This window comes from Salvelinus fontinalis, chromosome 21 (assembly GCF_029448725.1).
Source record: "Salvelinus fontinalis isolate EN_2023a chromosome 21, ASM2944872v1, whole genome shotgun sequence".
NCBI classification, from domain to species: Eukaryota; Metazoa; Chordata; class Actinopteri; order Salmoniformes; family Salmonidae; genus Salvelinus; species Salvelinus fontinalis.
In genome coordinates this window covers 46,451,703-46,473,325 of record NC_074685.1, presented here as the reverse complement: position 1 = coordinate 46,473,325, position 21,623 = coordinate 46,451,703, and the positions used below count along the sequence as shown (strand labels likewise).

The window sequence follows — 21,623 nt, the reverse complement described above, 5'->3', positions numbered from 1 at the left end:
TAAAGAGGGAGTGGAGGATAGAGGTCATTACCTCGTCTATAAAGAGGGAGTGGAGGATCGAGGTCATTACCTCGTCTATAAAGAGGGAGTGGAGGATACAGGTCGTTACCTCGTCTATAAAGAGGGAGTGGAGGATACAGGTCGTTACCTCGTCTATAAAGAGGGAGTGGAGGATACAGGTCGTTACCTCGTCTATAAAGAGGGAGTGGAGGATCGAGGTCGTTACCTCGTCTATAAAGAGGGAGTGGAGGATCGAGGTCGTTACCTCGTCTATAAAGAGGGAGTGGAGGATCGAGGTCGTTACCTCGTCTATAAAGAGGGAGTGGAGGATCGAGGTCGTTACCTCGTCTATAAAGAGGGAGGGAGGATACAGGTCGTTACCTCGTCTATAAAGAGGGAGTGGAGGATACAGGTCGTTACCTCGTCTATAAAGAGGGAGTGGAGGATACAGGTCGTTACCTTATCTATGAAGAGGGAGTGGAGGATCGAGGTCGTTACCTCGTCTATAAAGAGGGAGTGGAGGATCGAGGTCGTTACCTCGTCTATAAAGAGGGAGTGGAGGATACAGGTCGTTACCTCGTCTATAAAGAGGGAGTGGAGGATACAGGTCGTTACCTCGTCTATAAAGAGGGAGTGGAGGATACAGGTCGTTACCTCGTCTATAAAGAGGGAGTGGAGGATCGAGGTCGTTACCTCGTCTATAAAGAGGGAGTGGAGGATCGAGGTCGTTACCTCGTCTATAAAGAGGGAGTGGAGGATCGAGGTCGTTACCTCGTCTATAAAGAGGGAGTGGAGGATCGAGGTCGTTACCTCGTCTATAAAGAGGGAGTGGAGGATACAGGTCGTTACCTCGTCTATAAAGAGGGAGTGGAGGATACAGGTCGTTACCTCGTCTATAAAGAGGGAGTGGAGGATACAGGTTGTTACCTTGTCCTCCAGGGTACATGCAGCGGAAGGCCCTCCCCAGCTCCTCAGCCTGTACCCTGCCTGCCGGGGTCAGCTCCCCGCCCCACTTCAACACCAGCAGCAGAGAGGGGTCATCCCTACGCACATCTAAAGGGCACAGCAAGCACAGACAACACAAAGAAACACATATAATGAGTCAGTAAGTCACAGAGAACCACACAGACACACACACAAACACATACAATCAGTTCACAAACTAGAGAAATTTTATATAAAGTCCACAAGACAGAACAAATCCTACCTTCCTCCTCACTGGATGTTTTGGGGCACCCATGTGGAAGGTACGTCATCTGAACCTTGCGATTGATGCCAGAGAAATGGCCATACCTAAAGCAAAACACATTTTGTTGTAAGAGCAGTTTGTTAAATCAAATATTCAATCGTTAGAATCATCTGGGAATGTGCAGTAACACATACATTTCAAGGACTGTTTTCAGTTGTTCAAGTTTTGCTTTGGATTCTTCGATTTCGGAATCGTTGTTCTGTCCGATTTCGACTAGGAGTTGTCTTGCGATATCTAACACTTCCTGGATTTGGAAATAAACAAATGAGATCCAGGTAAGTTGTACTGTACAACATGTGATGAAGCTACAACGTGCAAAGAATACAAATAGGTTTTGTTTACCTGTAATTGCTTTGGCTTTTTCAACTTTAGTTTTTTGTTTTTATACCCGCCACATTTTTCAAATAGATCAAAAAACCTAAAAGAAAATAATTACAAATAAAGAGGCGAGTGGTGAACACATTCACCAATACTGAATCACCATGTTAACAGTACTGTAGTGTGACAGTAGCCCTGTACATTGACTGTTCGGAAGTTTTCAGTTGTTCAAGTGTGTCATGTACCTCTGGTGCCGAACCTCCATTTTCATTTTCTGTTTGGGAGTTCTGTCGCCATGACGAATCACAGCGATAACACACCGTAGCTCCATCCTGAGGTAAGAGTAGCAACAGTTAAAAATATCAACTTACCATGTGAGTGGAGTTTAGCCATTTTCTATTCATTGCTGGCTAAATCCTATTGGAGATGTACGCTTATCTTTTTTGCTTGATTTAATTGTATACAATTATGTCAATGGAGGATATGCAGGAACATTTGAGATATGCACATGAAAGTCAAGTTGGGGCCTAAAAGTGCACCAATTTAAAGCTACATTTGCTATGGCTAAACAGCTATATTCACTACGAACGCATCATCAAAATGTGTGTAATTACGCACATGGTTCCAGAGGTGGTGGGGACAATGGGGATATCTTCAGCTTCCAGAGGAATGGACCACGGGATAGAAAACTGGGGAGCCAGCTCTCTCATGATGATATTTCTACAGGAGAGGACAGATGATGTTCAGGGACAAAGAAACGTTGGTAACTACTTGAAGATCATTCTTATTACGTGATGTATTGGCTTTTATTACTGCTACATTGCCTAATACATATATTCATCTTAAAAACAAGCATTATGAATCTGTATAATAGCGATGTGCATCTTTCCCTTTCTAGACGATTCAATATGTACATGGATCCAGATGAATGGGCTCCGATACGATTGATACGTTTTAGTTTTAAACGATTCAGGGGGGGGGGGGGGGGTCCGGTTTGTTTAGAGAACGAATCGATACACTAACATTTGTTGCATAAACACATTCCTATTCCATTCTAAATTAAATTCTGCAAAATGGAATGATTGACTGTTTGGAAGTTTTTAAATAGCTTATTTTCTCCTCCTGATATGCCCATGCAGTTATTGTGATGATATATAGTGTAAAGTTTATCATTTCAAAAGATAACTATATACACTGATTGTTTAAAATAAAACTACCAAAACTATTGCCGATGGTGAACATGAAGAATCTAAATGAAATCTACTGTAAGCCCGTTCAGCAGAAATAGCCAGATGAATGGTCTCCGGTAATGTACTTTTATGGTAAACCAATTTAACAGCACATAGATAACAATAACCTATAGCAAATTACATAGGTTGTCACTCAACTAATAAAGCCTAATATCCCACAAGCCATTTTAGCATTTGAAAGCTGAAGGTGCTGTGCAGAGGTTCAAGATCAGAACAGGCTGCTGCTCAGCACGAAGCTGGGAACAGTGCAGCAGTTTGACTAGGCTACTGATATTACCTCAGGCTGGTCAGCATGCGAAGCTGGGGACAGTGCAGCAGTTTGACTAGGCTACTGATATTACCTCAGGCTGGTCAGCACGAAGCTGGGCACAGTGCAGCAGTTTGACTAGGCTACTGATATTACCTCAGGCTTGTCAGCACGAAGCTGGGCACAGTGCAGCAGTTTGACTAGGCTACTGATATTACCTCAGGCTGGTCAGCACGAAGCTGGGCACAGTGCAGCAGTTTGACTAGGCTACTGATATTACCTCAGGCTGGTCAGCACAAAGCTGGGCACAGTGCAGCATTTTGACTAGGCTACTGATATTACCTCAGGCTGGTCAGCACACGAAGCTGGGCACAGTGCAGCTGTTTGACTAGGCTACTGATATTACCTCAGTCTGGTCAGCACGAAGCTGGGCACAGTGCAGCAGTTTGACTAGGCTACTGATATTACCTCAGTCTGGTCAGCACGCGAAGCTGGGCATAGTGCAGCAGTTTGACTAGGCTACTGATATTACCTCAGTCTCGTCAGCACGAAGCTGGGCACAGTGCAGCAGTTTGACTAGGCTCCTGATATTACCTCAGGCTGGTCAGCACGAAGCTGGGCACAGTGCAGCAGTTTGACTAGGCTCCTGATATTACCTCAGTCTGGTCAGCACGAAGCTGGGCACAGTGCAGCAGTTTGACTAGGCTACTGATATTACCTCAGGCTGGTCAGCACGAAGCTGGGCACAGTGCAGCAGTTTGACTAGGCTACTGATATTACCTCAGTCTGGTCAGCACGAAGCTGGGAACAGTGCAGCAGTTTGACTAGGCTACTGATATTACCTCAGGCTGGTCAGCACGAAGCTGGGCACAGTGCAGCAGTTTGACTAGGCTACTGATATTACCTCAGGCTGGTCAGCACACGAAGCTGGGCACAGTGCAGCTGTTTGACTAGGCTACTGATATTACCTCAGTCTGGTCAGCATGCGAAGCTGGGCACAGTGCAGCAGTTTGACTAGGCTACTGATATTACCTCAGTCTGGTCAGCACGAAGCTGGGCACAGTGCAGCAGTTTGACTAGGCTACTGATATTACCTCAGGCTGGTCAGCACGAAGCTGGGCACAGTGCAGCAGTTTGACTAGGCTACTGATATTACCTCAGTCTGGTCAGCACGAAGCTGGGCACAGTGCAGCAGTTTGACTAGGCTACTGATATTACCTCAGGCTGGTCAGCACGAAGCTGGGCACAGTGCAGCAGTTTGACTAGGCTACTGATATTACCTGGGGTTCAGCACACAAAATGACTTGTAGATCAATGACTGTCAACACAGTTACATGCTTAGTTCGACACTGATGTGTATCAGTTGTTACAAAAGATTAGGTAATTTCAGTAGAAAGAAAGTAATATGAGCAAAACATATTTATAATTAAACCGGCGATTCGTAACGTTTGATTAACGTTTGATTTTCTGACCGATGCATGCTACATTTGGTTCGGTTTGGGGTCCCCGGAAACATTTGAAATTGGGAACCGATGGGAATCGTTACATCCTGTTGTATAATAAAGCACAAGGGTGTGTGATATACTGTATCTCTCCTTACATAGTTTCATAATACTCTAACTCCATCCTGTCTATAAAGCAATAGAAGCACTCATCTATCACTCCAGTGTTTAATTGTTATATTGTAATTATTTCGCCACAATGGCCTATATATTGCCTTACCTCCCTTATCCTACCTCATTTGCACACACTGTATATAGACTTTTTCTATTGTATTATTGACTGTATGTTTGTTTATTCCATGAGTAACTCTGTGTTGTTGTTTGTGTCGCAATGCTTTGCTTTATCTTGGCCAGGTCTCAGTTGTAAATGAGAACTTGTTCTTCAACTAGCCTACCTGGTTAAATAAAGGTGAAATAAATAAATAAATATAAAAACAATGACACTGGTGATAATATAAAAACAATGACACCACAAACTATTGAATGCATCTCACAGCCAACGGTTCGGTCCAGGTAGCCTTGTGGTTAGAGGTTTGGGACAGTAACCGAAAGGTTGCTAGATCGAATCCCCGAGCTGACAAGGTAAAAATCTGTTGTTCTGCCCCTAAACAAGGCAGTTAACCCACTGTTCCTAGGCCGTCATTGTAAATAAGAATTTGTTCTTATCTGACTTGCCTAGGTAAACAAAGTATATGTATATATATATATATATATATATATATATATATATATATATATACACTTTGTTTAACTAGGAAAGTATATAACTAGGCAATATATATATATATACACACACACACACACAACAGTTGAAGTCTGAAGTTTATATACACTGAGGTTGGAGTCATGAAAACTCATTTTTCAACCACTCCCCAAATTTCTGTGTAACCAAACTATAGTTTTGGCAAGTCGGTTAGGGCGTCTACTTTGTGAATGACACAAGTCATTTTCCCAACAATTATTTACAGACAGATTGTTTCACTTATAATTCAATGTATCACAATTCCAGTGGGTCAGAAGTTTACATACACTAAGTTGACTGTGCCTTTAAACAGCTTGGAATATTAAAAGAAATTATGTCATGGCTTTAGAAGCTTCTGAGGAGACACGTTCTGTCTCCTAGAGATTAATGTTCTCTGGTGCGAAAGTGCAAATCAATCCCAGATTGATTGGAGGAAACAGGTGCAAAAGTATCTATATCCACAGTAAAACGAGTCCTATATCGACACAACCTGAAAGGGCTCTCAGCAAGGAAGAAGCCACTGCTCCAAAACCGCCATAAAAAAGCCAGACTACGGTTTGCAACTGTACATGGGGAAAAACATCGTACTTTTTGGACAAATGTCCTCTGGTCTGACAAAACAAAAATATAACTGTTTGGCCATAATGACCATAGTTATGTTTGGAGGAAAAAGGGGAGGCTTGCAAGTCGAAGGACACCATCCCAACCGTGAAGCACAGGGGTGGCAGCATCATGTTGTGGGGGTGCTTTGCTGCAGGAGGGACTGGTGCACTTCACAAAATAGATGGCATCATGAGGGAGGACAATTATGTGGATATATTGAAGCAACATCTCAAGACATGAGTCAGGAAGTTAAAGCTTGGTCGCAAATGGGTCTTCCAAATGGACAATGACCCCAAGCACACTTCCAAAGTTGTGGCAAAATGGCTTAAGGACAACAAAGTCAAGGTATTGGAGTGGCCATCACAAAGCCCTGACCTCAAATTATAGAACATTTGTGGGCAGAACTAAAAAAGCGTGTGCGAGCAAGGAGGCCTACAAACCTGACTCAGTTACACCAGCTCTGTCAGGAGGAATGGGCCAAAATTCACCCAACTTATTGTGGGAAGCTTGTGGAAGGCTACCCAAAACATTTGACCCGAAACATTTGACCAAAGTGAAACAATTATTAAAGGCAATGCTACCAAATACTGTAAAATTCTGACCCACTGGGAATGTGATGAAAGAAATAAAAGCTGAAAGAAATAATTCTCTCTACTATTATTCTGACATTTCACATTCTTAAAATAAAGTAGTGATCCTAACTGACCTAAAACGGGGAATTTTTACTACGATTAAATGTCAGGAATTGTGAAAAACTGACTTTAAATGTATTTGGCTAAGGTGTATGTAAACATCCGACTTCAACTGTACATATAAAATAACATTAAAAAAAAACTTCAGTGTTTTTATAAGGCAACATATGACATATGAAGCGTTTTCCATCTAAAGTATTACATAACCTATTTCATTCATTTAGGAATACCCATAACCAATTATTTACCACATTTCAAAATGATCATTTGCAAACTGTAAAATGATACATTTTAGCAATGATAATTTGTCATTTTCTTTCTCCAAAATGTGGATTCTGACCCCAGTATTTTTGCACAGTCGTCATAATACTTCATGGAGTTCTTCACGAAGCTGAAGCCGTTGACATCGCACACGTACGACTGGCCGTTGGCACGTAGCAAGTCGAAACCACAGACAGTTTGCTGTCAAGAGAAAGGAGAAGTGAAAATGAGAATCCGAGCTTCCGAGATCTGACATTTAAACCTCACTATCTAAAGTTGCAAGCATGCCTTTATGGTTCACTGGTAAGGCAGATACGGGAACTGAAACCTATCGTCATTGAAAGCAGTTTATTGTACACAGTATCAAAAAATATTAAAATACATTATTTGATTAATCAGATGGAATGCACATTATTGGGCCATAATTGAAAACAGACGTAATGTCTTGATATACTTTGATATTTCTGATAATGTGTTACAATTTGGGCACTACGTTCTATTTAGTATCAAGAGAACTTGGATACTTAGGGCACTTCTACTTTGTGTTTCCTAGCATTTAGGCCACTTGTCTCTCTTTAGACAACCCCCACCACCTTTGCTCGGTCCATTCCACAGGGCTGTCCAACTTAATCAAATCAGACTAGGGATAATGAGTCAAGTCCCTGGCTTTGTTCTAAATGGTACCTTATTCCTTACACAGTACACCACTTTGTACCAGAGCACTGACCCTCTAATCCAAAGTAGTGCACTATGTAGGGTATAAGGTGCCATTTGGGACACACCCACAGTCTTGGCCTAGCTTAAGGTCATGGTTGCTAGCGTGTTGTCCCCGATTACCGGTTGCTAGTGTGTTGTCATTGGTTACCGGTTGCTAGTGTGTTGTCCCTGGTTACCGGTTGCTAGCATGTTGTCCCTGGTTACCTTGAAGGCCAGACAGACCTTCCAGGCGATGAGCTTCTCGCGGGCATTTAGGATGACAGGGTAGCGCACCTCCTTGCCTTCACTGTCTCGCTCCACCTTGCCGTCCAGGGCCGGGGACTTCCTGGCCTCCGCGTGGGCATAGTCCGGCCCCACTGTGTACACCTAAGGACCAAGCCCACCCCACACACAGACACCGCCCCCCACACACACCCACAAAATTATGGTTACCTATCCAGCATTAAAAAAAGTATAATTCTATTCCACTTCCATTGTTCTCTGAGAGTAGGGGCTCTGGTCAAAAGTAGTGCACTGAATAGGGTGCAATTCGGGAAACAGCCTGACTGTGGTGCTCAAAGCAAAGACCATGGACATACACACTGAAATAGTGAATCTAGTGGCCTCACTGTCCTCGCCTTTTATCAGCTGTGTAACTAAAAGCTGGTGCCTGATCCTGCAAAGTAAATATAATGAGCATTTTTAGCTGCCCTATTTCAGCTGGTCCCAGATAGTAAATATAGCTTGTCCCAAGTGGTACCCTATGGGCCCTTTTAGAACGTAGACATAATATGCGGTTTTAGCTAGATCCCTTTTCAGCTGAGCCCATGAGATAAGCAGAATGATATATATACTGCTGGGTTGGAGCTCTCCTATTTCGGCAGACTCCGCAGTCTAGACTTGCACAGTCACTCTCCTCTCATCTTTGAAACCGAGACAGTCTTCCACGAGGCATAACACATAAATCCTATTATGTTGTTCTTTAAAGGCAAATATTGACTCTAAATTCACCCCTGAGGATTCCATACTTTTTAGACAGAATGGAAAACACTGAAGTAAACATGTTTAACACTTGCTTAACACAAACGGCTGTTGGCTAATGGGACGTACCTTCACATCAGTTCCATCCGTTGGCATGAACTCTTCATAAATGTAGGATCCAGTTTTTCGCACATTGCTCTCGGGCGAATAAACACTACTTCTGCTTCCAATCTAGAGGGAAGATCGGGTGGAGAGAAATGACATGGAAAGCCATGAATGCTGTACCGTGGCTTATACAGTCTGCAGCTAGCCTTGCATGGTATTAGAGGCTCTAGCTAGCCTTGCATGGTATTAGAGGCTCTAGCTAGCCTTGCATGGTATTAGAGGCTCTAGCTAGCCTTGCATGGTATTAGAGGCTCTAGCTAGCCTTGCATGGTATTAGAGGCTCTAGCTAGCCTTGCATGGTGATAGAGGCTCTAGCTAGCCTTGCATGGTGTTAGAGGCTCTAGCTAGCCTTGCATGGTGTTAGAGGCTCTAGCTAGCCTTGCATGGTGTTAGAGGCTCTAGCTAGCCTTGCATGGTGTTAGAGGCTCTAGCTAGCCTTGCATGGTGTTAGAGGCTCTAGCTAGCCTTGCATGGTGTTAGAGGCTCTAGCTAGCCTTGCATGGTGTTAGAGGATCTAGCTAGCCTTGCATGGTGTTAGAGGATCTAGCTAGCCTTGCATGGTGTTAGAGGATCTAGCTAGCCTTGCATGGTGTTAGAGGATCTAGCTAGCCTTGCATGGTGTTAGAGGATCTATCTAGCCTTGCATTGTATTAGAGGCTCTAGCTAGCCTTGCATGGTATTAGTGGCTTGTACAGGTTCTAACAGGTTCTAGATAGTATTACATGGTATTAGGGGCTTGTTAACACTGCAGAGATGTTGCTAGAGCACTGAGTTATGGCCTTAGTTAGGAATGTTGACAGCTAGTTGAGTGTATGTGTGTGTGTGTATTACGTGACCAAGAGTATGTGGACACCTGCTCATCGAACATCTCATTCCAAAATCATGGGCATTAATATGGAGTTGGTCCCCCCTTTGCTGCTATAACAGCCTCCACTCTTCTGGGAAGGCTTTCCACTAGATGTCTGAACATTGCTGTGGGGACTTGCTTGACTGATTCAACAGACAGACGATTTAAAAAATATATATTCTTCAGTACTCGGTCCCGTTCTGTAAGCGTGTGTGGCCTATCACTTCGCGACTGAGCCATTGTTGCTCCTAGACGTTTTCACTTCACAATAGCAGCACTTAGTTGACTGGGGCAGCACTAGCAGGGCAGACATTTGATGAACTGACTTGTTGGAAAGGTGGCATCCTTTGACTGTGCCTCATTCAAAGTCACTGAGCTCTTCAGTAAGGCAATTTTACTGCCAATGTTTGTCTATGGAGATTGCATGACTGTGTGCTCGATTTCATACACCTGTCAGCAACGGGTGTGGCTGAAATAGCCGAATCAACTAATTTGAAGAGGTGTCCACATACTTATAGTGTGTGTGTGAGATATATATATAGGGCCTATTAGTGTATGGATGGATGTCATGACCTTTTGTGTGCATCCTAACCTTGCGGAAGAGCCTCTGGCTGCCCCCTCCGGCCGACGTGGGGTAATAGATGTAGACATTGTGGTCCTCGGCGCTCACAGGCTTCTCCACAAAGGGCTTCTGGAACACTTCACCGTTCACCTCCACGTGGTCCTCCCCCTCCACCAGGTTACACTCTGGACAGAGACGGCACATACAACTGGTTATCTATGGGATGAGCAGGCCTTGATCTTCATTCAGACCCCTTAGCAGCAACTCTTTACATACAACAGTGGTCACTAACCCTGGTCAAAGAGATATACCCTGTGCAGCCATTTAATAGTCCAGCACAAAACCAACCAATTCTGTAGCCTGGTCCCAGATCTGTTTGTACTGTTAGAAACACTGTACTATGATGTCTGCTTCACAGAAGAGTTGTTATCATAGCCTCTTTTACGGCTGCTCTTTAATTATTTGTTACTTTTATTTCTTCTTATTTATTTTTTATTTTTTAGGTATTTATATTTTTTAACTGCATTGTTGGTTTAGGGCGCTTGTAAGTAAGCATTTCACTGTATTCGGCGCATGTGACCAATAACATTTGATTAGAATTTTACAACCTGTCATTCAAATAACAATTGTATCATTGTCATCCACTCTCTGTTGAAATCACTTAATAGAATCCATCTAAAAAAAATTGAATTACAATAAAGAGAGCAGAAGAGAGCAGAAAGAGACGAGAAATTCTGCACATCCGGTAAATATCTAAAACAATGGTTGATAACCCCTGACAATGAGAGTATTTTAGACGGATTCTTTCACCCGATTTGAGCGGAGAGTGGATGAATGATGCAATTGTTATTTGAATGGCAGGTGGTAAAACAGGCTATGGTAACCACTATTCTGCGATGCAGACACCGTAGTAACGGAGATGAGAGAAACAGATAGAAAATGGACAAAAACAGAAGTTTTCTTGGATATCCTGACAGTGCATAGGCATCTTCATACGCATCTTGCGGTGCGGCAGAATTTCATACATTGATGATTTTCTCCCTATATAATCCGGCTTTATCCAACAGAAAAGGGAAACTCTAATCTTCTTATGCCAGGACAGTGTTTCTATTAGGATTTTAGTTTAGCAGCGGAGGCAAAGTAAGCGTGTTTGTTGGGGGGGGGGGGGGGGGGGGACTGAGAAGGTCACTTCTGGTGACTTTTTAAAAAGGACATTCTGCTTTAAAATGAATGAAAATTAAATTATGTTGTCAACCATCTGAAATATAATGCTCCCTTTAAAAGCATTATAACCTGTTGCCCAACTGATGCAGCATAGCGGCTTTAAATACATTGGCTAAAGCATAGTGTTGCCCATCTGCATGTGCCTCACTGAAAACCCCCCAAAAACAGCAGTCACTAAACTGCTAAATTAAAATGGGGCCAGATGGTTTCTCACCTATAAACCTAATAAAATCCTCCATGGCAGTGACTATGTATGAGTAAAGTACCTGTGACCCCACTGGCTAGGACACAACCCGACTTTGGGAGGGAAGGTTTCTCCGTTTGCACAGAGGCTTATCTGCTAGATTCCACAGCAGTCGTCACTCACAGCCACTTTACTGCTGCGTGCCTGAAAAGGCCTGTTCCAACGGGAAAAACTAAGTGGACGTGGCAGACTTGCAATCTGATATTTAATTTACGAATTGGTTGAGGTTATGGTAAGGTTTCGTATTAGGCTAATAGGCCTATTAACAGGATGCTGGTCTGAAAAGTCCCCTTAGTGTTCTGATACAATGGGCGGGGTGTTTAAGTTCACTTGACGAATGCCCATTGGCCGTTCTAAATAGGCCTTCTCAATATCCTCTGGTAAATACATGGAATCCTACACAGTTTATTTCAATAAATATGAACGCAGAGATGAAACATGGAATTGTAGTAGAGATTCCATTCCATAGAAAGGAAAATAAACACCACAGTATATCCCATTTATCACAATGGAAGCCAAGAGTCAGAGAGGTCAAAGCAGACAGCTGTCATGTCAACAGATGGACTCCTTAAATTGGCCACCCATACTAGAGAAGCAGTAGAGAAAAACAGGGAAATATAGGAGAGCGAGAAAGACAGAGGAGACAGAAGGACTAGTCTTCAGTACATAATCCTGGAAAAGGGAGAGCAAGAGCGAGTGTGAGAGAGCGAGAGCGGGAGAGCAAGTGGGAGAGAGGGAACGTGGCAGAGAGAGATCGAAACACCAGCGTGAGTGGGTGTATAATCACTAAGCAGTGCTGAGACAGGACTGAGACAGGAAGCAGGTCTCCCAGGCCTAGTGGTGCTCCAGTTTTACTCCTCAGAGCAGGGGGTGGATGGGAACGAGACAGCTGCTAACACACACGGTTCACTGCAGCTACATTACACAGCTGAGCCTATAGGCCTATCTGAACATTTTCATTTTAATGAACACAACCCTGTGTACCAGGACTTGATTAGACCTGGTGCCCATTCAAACATTGTGTGGTTGCCATTCAAACAACAATGAGGCATCAAATCTAGACAATGAGGCATCCTGAATGATCAATGGTCTGATCTAAATTCATCTCAGAGAAGTGTTGATGACGTACACTTGGGAAAGGCTCTACCATCAAAGGAATGAGCTAAATTTAAGCCGTAGGTGAATAGGCCTTTAATTGCCAACAGCAACAGATGTGGTGTGAACAGGTCTACCCAGCCGTAGCTCATATTCCTATTGGATTTGAACATGATGGTGGGGGTTCATTTCAGATGCCAAATGGCTGCATTGTCCTTTATAACAGGATTGTTTCTGCTAAAACAGTATTGTTTCCCCATCTGTTTCACAGTCATGGCTAGTTGCCATTTTAAGACTGAAATGTAAAAGAGTTGTATCCCTGTAACCTTTCTACATGCCAGTAATCTTATGTTTGCAGCAATCTAAAGGACGAGAGAGAAATTTAAGCAGTCCTGATTGATTCCATTCCAGATACAACAGATTTGAAAATGTAAAAAATTAGTTTGTATATTGAGCTCTGTCAAAATGATGCCAGTAGACATGGAGAAAAAAAGGGGACATATTGGACTAGACAAATAACATCACTGGCTAGGTTTTCATGCAAATATTCTAAATTCTACATAAAGACAATATGCACATTTCCCCACCAGAGGTGTTTCCACCAAACGGACTCGTTGAGGATAGAAATTAGTGCGTGATGAAAGTAGTGCACAGAAAATTGACCTTTTCGCTTAACTTTTAACATACAGAATAAAAAATCTATAGGTCAATGTGTTTTCATCACATTTTCAACTCTACTGATAGTTTTGTCACAAAAAACTGTTGCGTTGAATAGCAAAGGCGCTCCCGCCCTGTCTTGGCACTCGAGCCAACAGCTTGCCGATATAGTGCGGTAGGATGTGTGGGTAGGCTAGTCTAAATGATGAGATTATTATGGATAAGTGGTTATTTTATCAATATTTGCGCATAAAGGCATTTCCGCCACCATTTCTCACATAATTCAATTTACAGACACAAAAAGATCCAACCATTTTGAACAAACAACTTATCTGTTGTCATTTATAGAATTGTGCCGAAACATCCTTTTTCTAATCACAGCTGTCATAGTTTCCTTTCCACACGGTTGAACTTTACTTGCATAACAACTGTGGATGGAAACGTGGTTCGTGAGTAAATCTTTGGACACAATTTCTGTTTGGATTATCATAAGAATAAACTACAACAAAAGAACTCTGGCACAGACCAAGCAGTGCAACAGGATGTTTACAGTCTAACGTGAGGTGCTGGGCAGAAATCAAATGGAGAATAACACAATGGCCTAAACACTGATCTGACAGTGATTCATAATGTTATAATCCTATACTGAAACACTTTTTTGTCACCATCATTAAGGTATACAGAGGTGTATTTGAGAACGTGCCCCATATTCTATGAATAAACTTAAAGGGACATTACACTTCAAAGCTTGTCTGATGTTTGCAAACCTCAAGCCTGTTCTTCTGTTGAGGTAAGTCCACATTACAGGCCATCCCTTTTGTAGATCCAGCTATATGCCACAATACCAAGATGAATGGAAAAGAGAAGCACCATTTGATTTAAAGATTAGCTGTGCTCATCTTTTCCATTAATCTTTGGGTTTGAGGCATAGCTGGATCTATATACAGTGGGGAGAACAAGTATTTGATACACTGCCGATTTTGCATGTAAAGCATGTAGAGGTCTGTAATTTTTATCACTTCAACTGTGAGAGACGGAATCTAAAACAAAAATCCAGAAAATCACATTGTATGATTTTTTAAGTAATTCATTTGCATTTTATTGCATGACATAAGTATTTGATCACCTACCAACCAGTAACAATTCCGGCTCTCACAGACCTGTTAGTTTTTTCATTACCTGTATTAACTGCACCTTTTTGAACTCGTTACCTGTATAAAAGACACCTGTCCACACACTCAATCAAACAGACTCCAACCTCTCCACAATGGCCAAGACCAGAGAGCTGTGTAAGGACATCAGGGATAAAATTGTAGACCTGCACAAGGCTGGGATGGGCTACAGGACAATAGGCAAGCAGCTTGGTGAGAAGGCAACAACTGTTGGCACAATTATTAGAAAATGGAAGAAGTTCAAGATGACGGTCAATCACCCTCGGTCTGGGGCTCCATGCAAGATCTCACCTCGTGGGGCATCAATGATCATGAGGAAGGTGAGGGATCAGCCCAGAACTACACGGCAGGACCTGGACAATGACCCGAAGAGAGCTGGGACCACAGTCTCAAAGAAAACCATTAGTAACACACTACGCCGTCATGGATTAAAATCCTGCAGCGCACGCAAGGTCCCCCTGCTCAAGCCAGCGCATGTCCAGGCCAGTCTGAAGTTTGCCAATGACTATCTGGATGATCCAGAGGAGGAATGGGAGAAGGTTGTGTGGTCTGATGAGACAAAAATAGAGCTTTTTGGTCTAAACTCCACTCACTGTGTTTGGAGGAAGAAGAAGGATGAGTAGAACACCATCCCAACCGTGAAGCATGGAGGTGGAAACATCATTCTTTGGGGATGCTTTTCTGCAAAGGGGACAGGATGACTGCACCATATTAAGGGGAGGATGGATGGGGCCATGTATCACGAGATCTTGGCCAACAACCTCCTTCCCTCAGTAAGAGCAATCAAGATGGGTCGTGGTTGGGTCTTCCAGCATGACAACGACCCGAAACACACAGCCAGGCCAACTAAGGAGTGGCTCCGTAAGAAGCATCTCAAGGTCCTGGAGTGGCCTAGCCAGTCTCCAGACCTGAACCCAATAGAAAATCTTTGGAGGGAGCTGAAAGTCCGTATTGCCCAGCGACAGCCCTGAAACCTGAAGGATCTGGAGAAGGTCTGTATGGAGGAGTGGGCCAAAATCCCTGCTGCAGTGTGTGCAAACCTGGTCAAGAACTACAGGAAACGTATGATCTCTGTAATTGCAAACAAAGGTTTCTGTACCAAATATTAAGTTCTGCTTTTCTGATGTATCAAATACTTATGTCATGCAATAAAATGCAAATGAATTACTTAGAAATCATACAATGTGATTTTCTGGATTTTTGTTTTAGATTCCGTCTCTCACAGTTGAAGTGTACCTATGATAAAAATGACAGACCTCCACATGCTTTGTAAGTAGGAAAACCTGCAAAATCAGCAGTGTATCAAATACTTGAGCTCCCCACTGTACATGATAAGTACTCATCTTGACATTAGATTACTTTTGAAGTCTGAAAGCACATTTTAGATTTTTCCTTAGCATCCAAAAACTTAATTCAACCAATCAACTCATCATCAAGCCTCTGATTATTGGAATCAGGTGTGTTAGTGCTAGGGGAAAAACAAAGAAAAATGTGAACAACTTTGGGCTGCCAGGACCAGGATTGAGAAACAGTGCTTTGACCTTTAAGGTACTGGGTACTAACCCTCTGGTCTCGCAGGGTCTCTGTTGAGAACGGCGTAACGTGGGAGCAGGATGCCCTGGTTCTTCAGGATCCGGTACACCTCCCTCCTGGAGGAAGAGAAATGCTAGATCAGCTGACTGAGCATCAACAACACAGGGATCAAACCACTCTTTTCATTAGCTGTGTGGAGTCAATTAGCCTGCAGCAAGGCTTCACCTTTAAACAGCTGTGTGCTGTTTCAAGTCTTTCTGAATGTGACCACTTTTTTAAAGGGATACTTCAGGATTTTAACCCTTTATCCACTTCCCCGGAGTTACATGAACTCATGGATTACAATTTTCTGTCTCTGCATGTGGTTTTATGGAAGTTGCTAACTAGCGCCAGAGTAATTGCTAGCTAGCGTTAGCGCAATGACGAAAGTCTATGGGTATCTGACTTCCAGTTATTGTGCTAACGCTAGTTAGCATTGGCTCGCAAAACTACCTGTAACTTCTTTCATACTGGACACAGAGATATAAAAATAGTATCCACGAGTTGATTTACTTTTTGGAAGTAGATTGGCAAAATCCCGAAGTATTCCTTTTCACCCTGCTTCTTGATTGAACTGGCCTTTCATTAGCATCTATTGACTTTGCATTTACACTATATCAAGTGGTGGGTGTCAAGTTTAGTTTCATCATATCGTAAATATAGGATAGGCCCATTGTACAGCCAATCAGCAATGAGGTGCGTCCAAATCAGCACAGTATTAACTATATTAAAACAATAAATCACAGCTTTTAGCTGGGTATTCGCTAATATGCATCTAATGGTATAGTATGTCCGTCTTTGAATGCCTCAACGTTTTTCTCTCTCAAACTCTTTAGGGACTATTGTGATGAGTCCAAAGAGTACATTTGGAGTGAATCTGACTTAGTCCACAATAAGGTTTTTTTAATGATCATTTTAAGCATTTTAGACAAAAAAGTTAATTGTTAATAATTTCCTTATTTTTTTACAATATCAATGCCAAACTTAATATGGTTCATCATGTTAATGTTTTTGACTCTATTAGGGCTGCGGTGGTCATTGAACTTTGTCAGCCGGTTATTGTCATGCAGAAGACTGCCGGTCTCACGGTAATTGACCGTTAATTAACATAAACACTTATAAGTCCCATGCCCTTATATTAAGAATAATATTACTACATTTACTTGAATAAAATGGAAAGGATATTTTTCCCATTCCAGAGCAAGTGCGCAAGCATATAAAGTGTTGATGTTGAGTGTAAAAGTGATCATTTGAAACAGGTCCTATATGCTAGATTTAGATTCTGTGATTCTCTGCCTCTAACCCTATTACAGGGGCTGAGTCACTGGCTTACTGATGCTCTTCCATGCCGTCCCTAGGAGGGGTGCATCACTTGAGTGGGTTGAGTTACTGACGTGATCTTCCTGTCCGGGTTGGCACTCCCCCTTGGGTTGTGCCGTGGCGGAGATCTTTGTGGGCTATACTCGGCCTTGTCTCAGGATGGTAAGTTGGTGGTTGAAGATATCCCTCTAGTGGTGTGGGGGCTGTGCTTTGGCAAAGTGGGTGGGGTTCTATCCTGCCTGTTTGGCCCGGTCCGGGGGTATCATCGGATGGGGCCACAGTGTCTCCTGACCCCTCCTGTCTCAGCCTTCACTATTTATGCTGCAGTAGTTTATGTGTAGTGGGGCTAGGGTCAGTCTGTTATATCTGGAGTATTTCTCCTGTCTTATCCGATGTCCTGTGTGAATGTAAGTATGCTCTCTAATTCTCTCTTTCTTTCTCTCGGAGGACCTGAGCCCTAGGACCATGCCTCAGGACTACCTGGCATGATCACTAGTTGTCCCCAGTCCACCTGGCCGTGCTGCTGCTCCAGTTTCAATTGTTCTGCCTGCGGCTATGGAACACTGACCTGTTCGCTGCGATTACTATTATTTGACCATGCTGGTCATTTATGAACATCTTGGCCATGTTATGTTATAATCTCCACCCGGCACAGCCAGAAGAGGACTGGCCACCCCTCATAGCCTGGTTCCTCTCTAGGTTTCTTCCTAGAAAGGCCAAAACCTAGGGAGTTTTTCCTAGCCACCGTGCTTCTACACCTGCATTGCTTGCTGTTTGGGGTTCTAGGCTGGGTTTCTGTACAGCACTTTGATATATCAGCTGATGTAAGAAGGGCTATATAAATACATTTGATTTAGAGTTATTTGTTAACTTTAGTTGTGAATGATACAAACCTTAAAATGTCTTAGAAATCAAAAGATATATGGTCTGTATGATGCGACTATAAGCTATTGATGATTTGAGAAAAATCATGGGGAAAAAAGCTTGAGCTCTATTCCTTGCCTCAGGCTGCACAAACTGTTCTCTCATCAAGTTATCATATTTTCACCCATCAGACTACTCTCAATTGAATCTCGTCTTTACTAATATGTGAAATTAGTTTTGACTTAGAGTGCACCATTAGCAAATGGGCAGGAACAGGGGCAGGGGATAAAGACATGTTATCCTACGCACTACAATAGCAGATGGAGGCTACTTTCCAGCAGCTTCTTTTTTCTCACTCATGCCGGTAGGGTGACCACATTTAAAAATACCCAAATGCGGGACAACAGGATGGTTTTATGGGCCAGCGTAGCCTACATACATGCATGCATTTAGACCGGAATATGCATGTAGATCTTCTTGCAACTGTTTTGTAAGCAAATTAGAGCAGATGGTGTTTACTATATAAATCAAATTTTCAAATCAAAATGTATTTGTCACATGCGCCGAATACAACAGGCCTTACAGTGAAATACTTACATATAACTTTCCTGTATTTTGTTTCAATCAAAGCTCATTCTACCTAGTAACTTGCATTCACACACTGTTTCAATCTAAGCCCATTCTACCTAGTAACCTGCATTCAAACGCTGTTTCAATCAAAGCTCATTCTACCTAGTAACCTGCATTCACACGCTGTTTCAATCAAAACCCATTCTACCTAGTAACCTGCATTCACACGCTGTTTCAATCAAAGCTCATTCTACCTAGTAACCAACATTCACACGCTGTTTCAATCAAAGCTCATTCTACCTAGTAACCTGCATTCACACGCTGTTTCAATCAAAGCTCCTTCTACCTAGTAACCGACATTCATACACTGTTTCAATTAAAGCTCATTCTACCTAGTAACCTGCATTCACACGCTGTTTCAATCAAAGCTCATTCTACCTAGTAACTGACATTCGCACGCGGAAATGAGGTGGTGTGTTTGGTGTATCAGTAACAATAAGGCTCGGGGGGTGTGGTATATGGCCAATATACCACGGCTAAGGGCAGTTCTTACATAAGACGCAACGCGGAGTGCCTGGATACAGGCCTTAGCCGTGGTATATTGGCCATATACCACAAACCCCCGAGGTGCCTTACTGCTATTATAAACTGGTTACCAACGTAATTAGAGCAGTAAAAATGAATGTTGTCATACCCATGGTATACGGACCGATATACCACGGCTTTAGGCCAATCAGCATTCAGGGCTCGAACCACCCAATATATAATAAGCTATTATATATACACGTTTCTGTTATGAATCATTATCTTCCAAGACATTCATTCAATATACCAAACAGTCTGGGACAGTTGTGGGATGCAATAGTTCCAAAATTAATACAACCACTAGCATCAAAAAACCTTTTTTATGCAATGTGGCTGACACAACAGATCAGAACGTTTAGCTTAAAATGTTAGAAACTATTAGGCTATTTCTTCACATTATAAGCACAGCAATGCACACATGGTAGTAGGCTATAAGTGCTAATGTTCCATTAGCAGAAAACACCATTATCAAAAGTGACCGCAAATGCAAGTAATGCTTTTATTATAAAAAGGTACATTTTTAATGGTGAAAATTATCTTTCCCAAACTTGAAACTCACGCGCTGCTTATATATGCCAGTTAGGCTCTACAACCCTTGTGAAGCGGATTACCGGTAATGTGCTTTATTTTTTTGGGCCACTTTAGTTTTGATACAAATCTTATTGAAACATATAGGCCTATGGGCTAGGCTACATGAGGTGTGCAACTATGACTCAAGTCACAAAAAAAGGCATTGTTTCTTATGTTGGGCATCATTCACAAGTGATAATATATAATTCACAAGTGATAGGCTAATATTGTCACCCATCAGACTATTCTTGATTTAAACTTGTATTTACATATATACTAAACAATATATGTGTGACATTTGTTTATATTTAGAATGGACAATTATCATGCACCTGTATCGAAACAGGGGCAGCAGGAAAAAAAATATGCAATCTATGCATAAGACACTGCATCCCAGTGCAAGAGATGTCACTGCAGCACGTGGTTCGAATCCAGGCTGCATCACATCCGGCTGTGATTGGGAGTCCCATAGGGCGGCGCACAATTGGCCCAGCGTTGTCCGGGTTTGGCCGGGGTAGGACGTCATTGTAAATACGAATTTGTTCTTAACTAGTTAAATAAAGGTTACATTTAAAAAAAAATTGCGAATGGGGGATGCTTTTCCCCGTGGTTTATTTTCATGCCAGCCAGGTAGGCTATACTCCTGTTGTAAATATAAGCAATGTGCTTAATATTAGGAAAGTTGAGAAATATAGTAGGCCTAGCCTATAGAAAGCTGATGGGATCCTCCTCTTTTTATTAGCAGCCATCACTATGTTTTCTCATGCAATTACATAGCCTATAGAAATGTTGCGCAAAATGAGCTCATGGGCTTTCATGAAGTGTTTTATTTGATTTTCAATTACATTTGCATTGATGTCGGAGTGACTAGAGGGACAAGAGAGTGCTGAGTACCAGGCAGTTATTAGCAAGTTTGGTAGGCTACCAATGACCAGCATCAGAGCTTGGAGAATCCTAATTACCGTGACTAAACGGTCATGTGGAATTTCACTGCCTCTGCCAAATGTGAGCCGCCCTATGAGACTCCCGATCACAGCCGGATGTGATACAGCCCAGGATGGAACCAGGGTCTGTAGTGACGCCTCTAGCACTGAGATGCAGAGCTTTAGACCACTGCGCCACTCAGGAACCCTTTAATTAGCAACCATAATGTGAAGAATGGGCATGTCAAGATCTATTGTCCAACACATGCCTTTTGACTAGTGGATTATTGAACAATGCAAAAGTTTAGAAACGGGCAAAGGACATTTTTGTGGATGGTCTATAGTGAGTATTTTCTAGTGTTTCATTCAACATGATTGATCAATTAATGATCAATCACCCAACCCAAGTTTAATTTGAGGAAGCATACACTGCTGCCTTCTGACAAGAGTTCTACACATATGCCTTTAGTGAAACAGTGGTATTTGTTTCATGAGAAATGAAAACACTAGATTCTCTTGATTGGGACATAGGCCAAGGCATCAAACATCAGCAGAGGGGAACATATCATTCCCCCTTTGATAATAAACTTCAGCATTGCTCAGTTATCCACCAATGACTATTAGCAACCATAATGTGAAGAATGAGCAACAGCATGTCAGGACCTATTGTCCAACACATGCCGTTGACCAGATATGGTCATGATTCCCATAG

The 21,623-nt window shown here is 42.5% G+C and overlaps 1 protein-coding gene across 4 annotated transcripts in view; it reads right to left on the bottom strand.

The window, feature by feature from the left end:
- The window catches only part of ppip5k2 (diphosphoinositol pentakisphosphate kinase 2), a 69,280-nt gene that overhangs the window by 38,245 nt on the left and 9,412 nt on the right, over positions 1–21,623 (bottom strand). For all 4 annotated transcript variants that reach the window (XM_055875515.1, XM_055875517.1, XM_055875518.1 and 1 more), the window contains exons 5-15: positions 16,071–16,156; positions 10,146–10,300; positions 8,671–8,772; positions 7,786–7,947; positions 6,944–7,065; positions 2,186–2,287; positions 1,813–1,899; positions 1,592–1,667; positions 1,384–1,493; positions 1,208–1,293; positions 928–1,053 (exon numbers count right to left, since the gene is read on the bottom strand). In XM_055875515.1, coding sequence (XP_055731490.1) covers positions 928–1,053; positions 1,208–1,293; positions 1,384–1,493; positions 1,592–1,667; positions 1,813–1,899; positions 2,186–2,287; positions 6,944–7,065; positions 7,786–7,947; positions 8,671–8,772; positions 10,146–10,300; positions 16,071–16,156 — 1,214 coding nt within the window. The remainder of the gene's footprint in view (positions 1–927; positions 1,054–1,207; positions 1,294–1,383; positions 1,494–1,591; positions 1,668–1,812; positions 1,900–2,185; positions 2,288–6,943; positions 7,066–7,785; positions 7,948–8,670; positions 8,773–10,145; positions 10,301–16,070; positions 16,157–21,623) is intronic.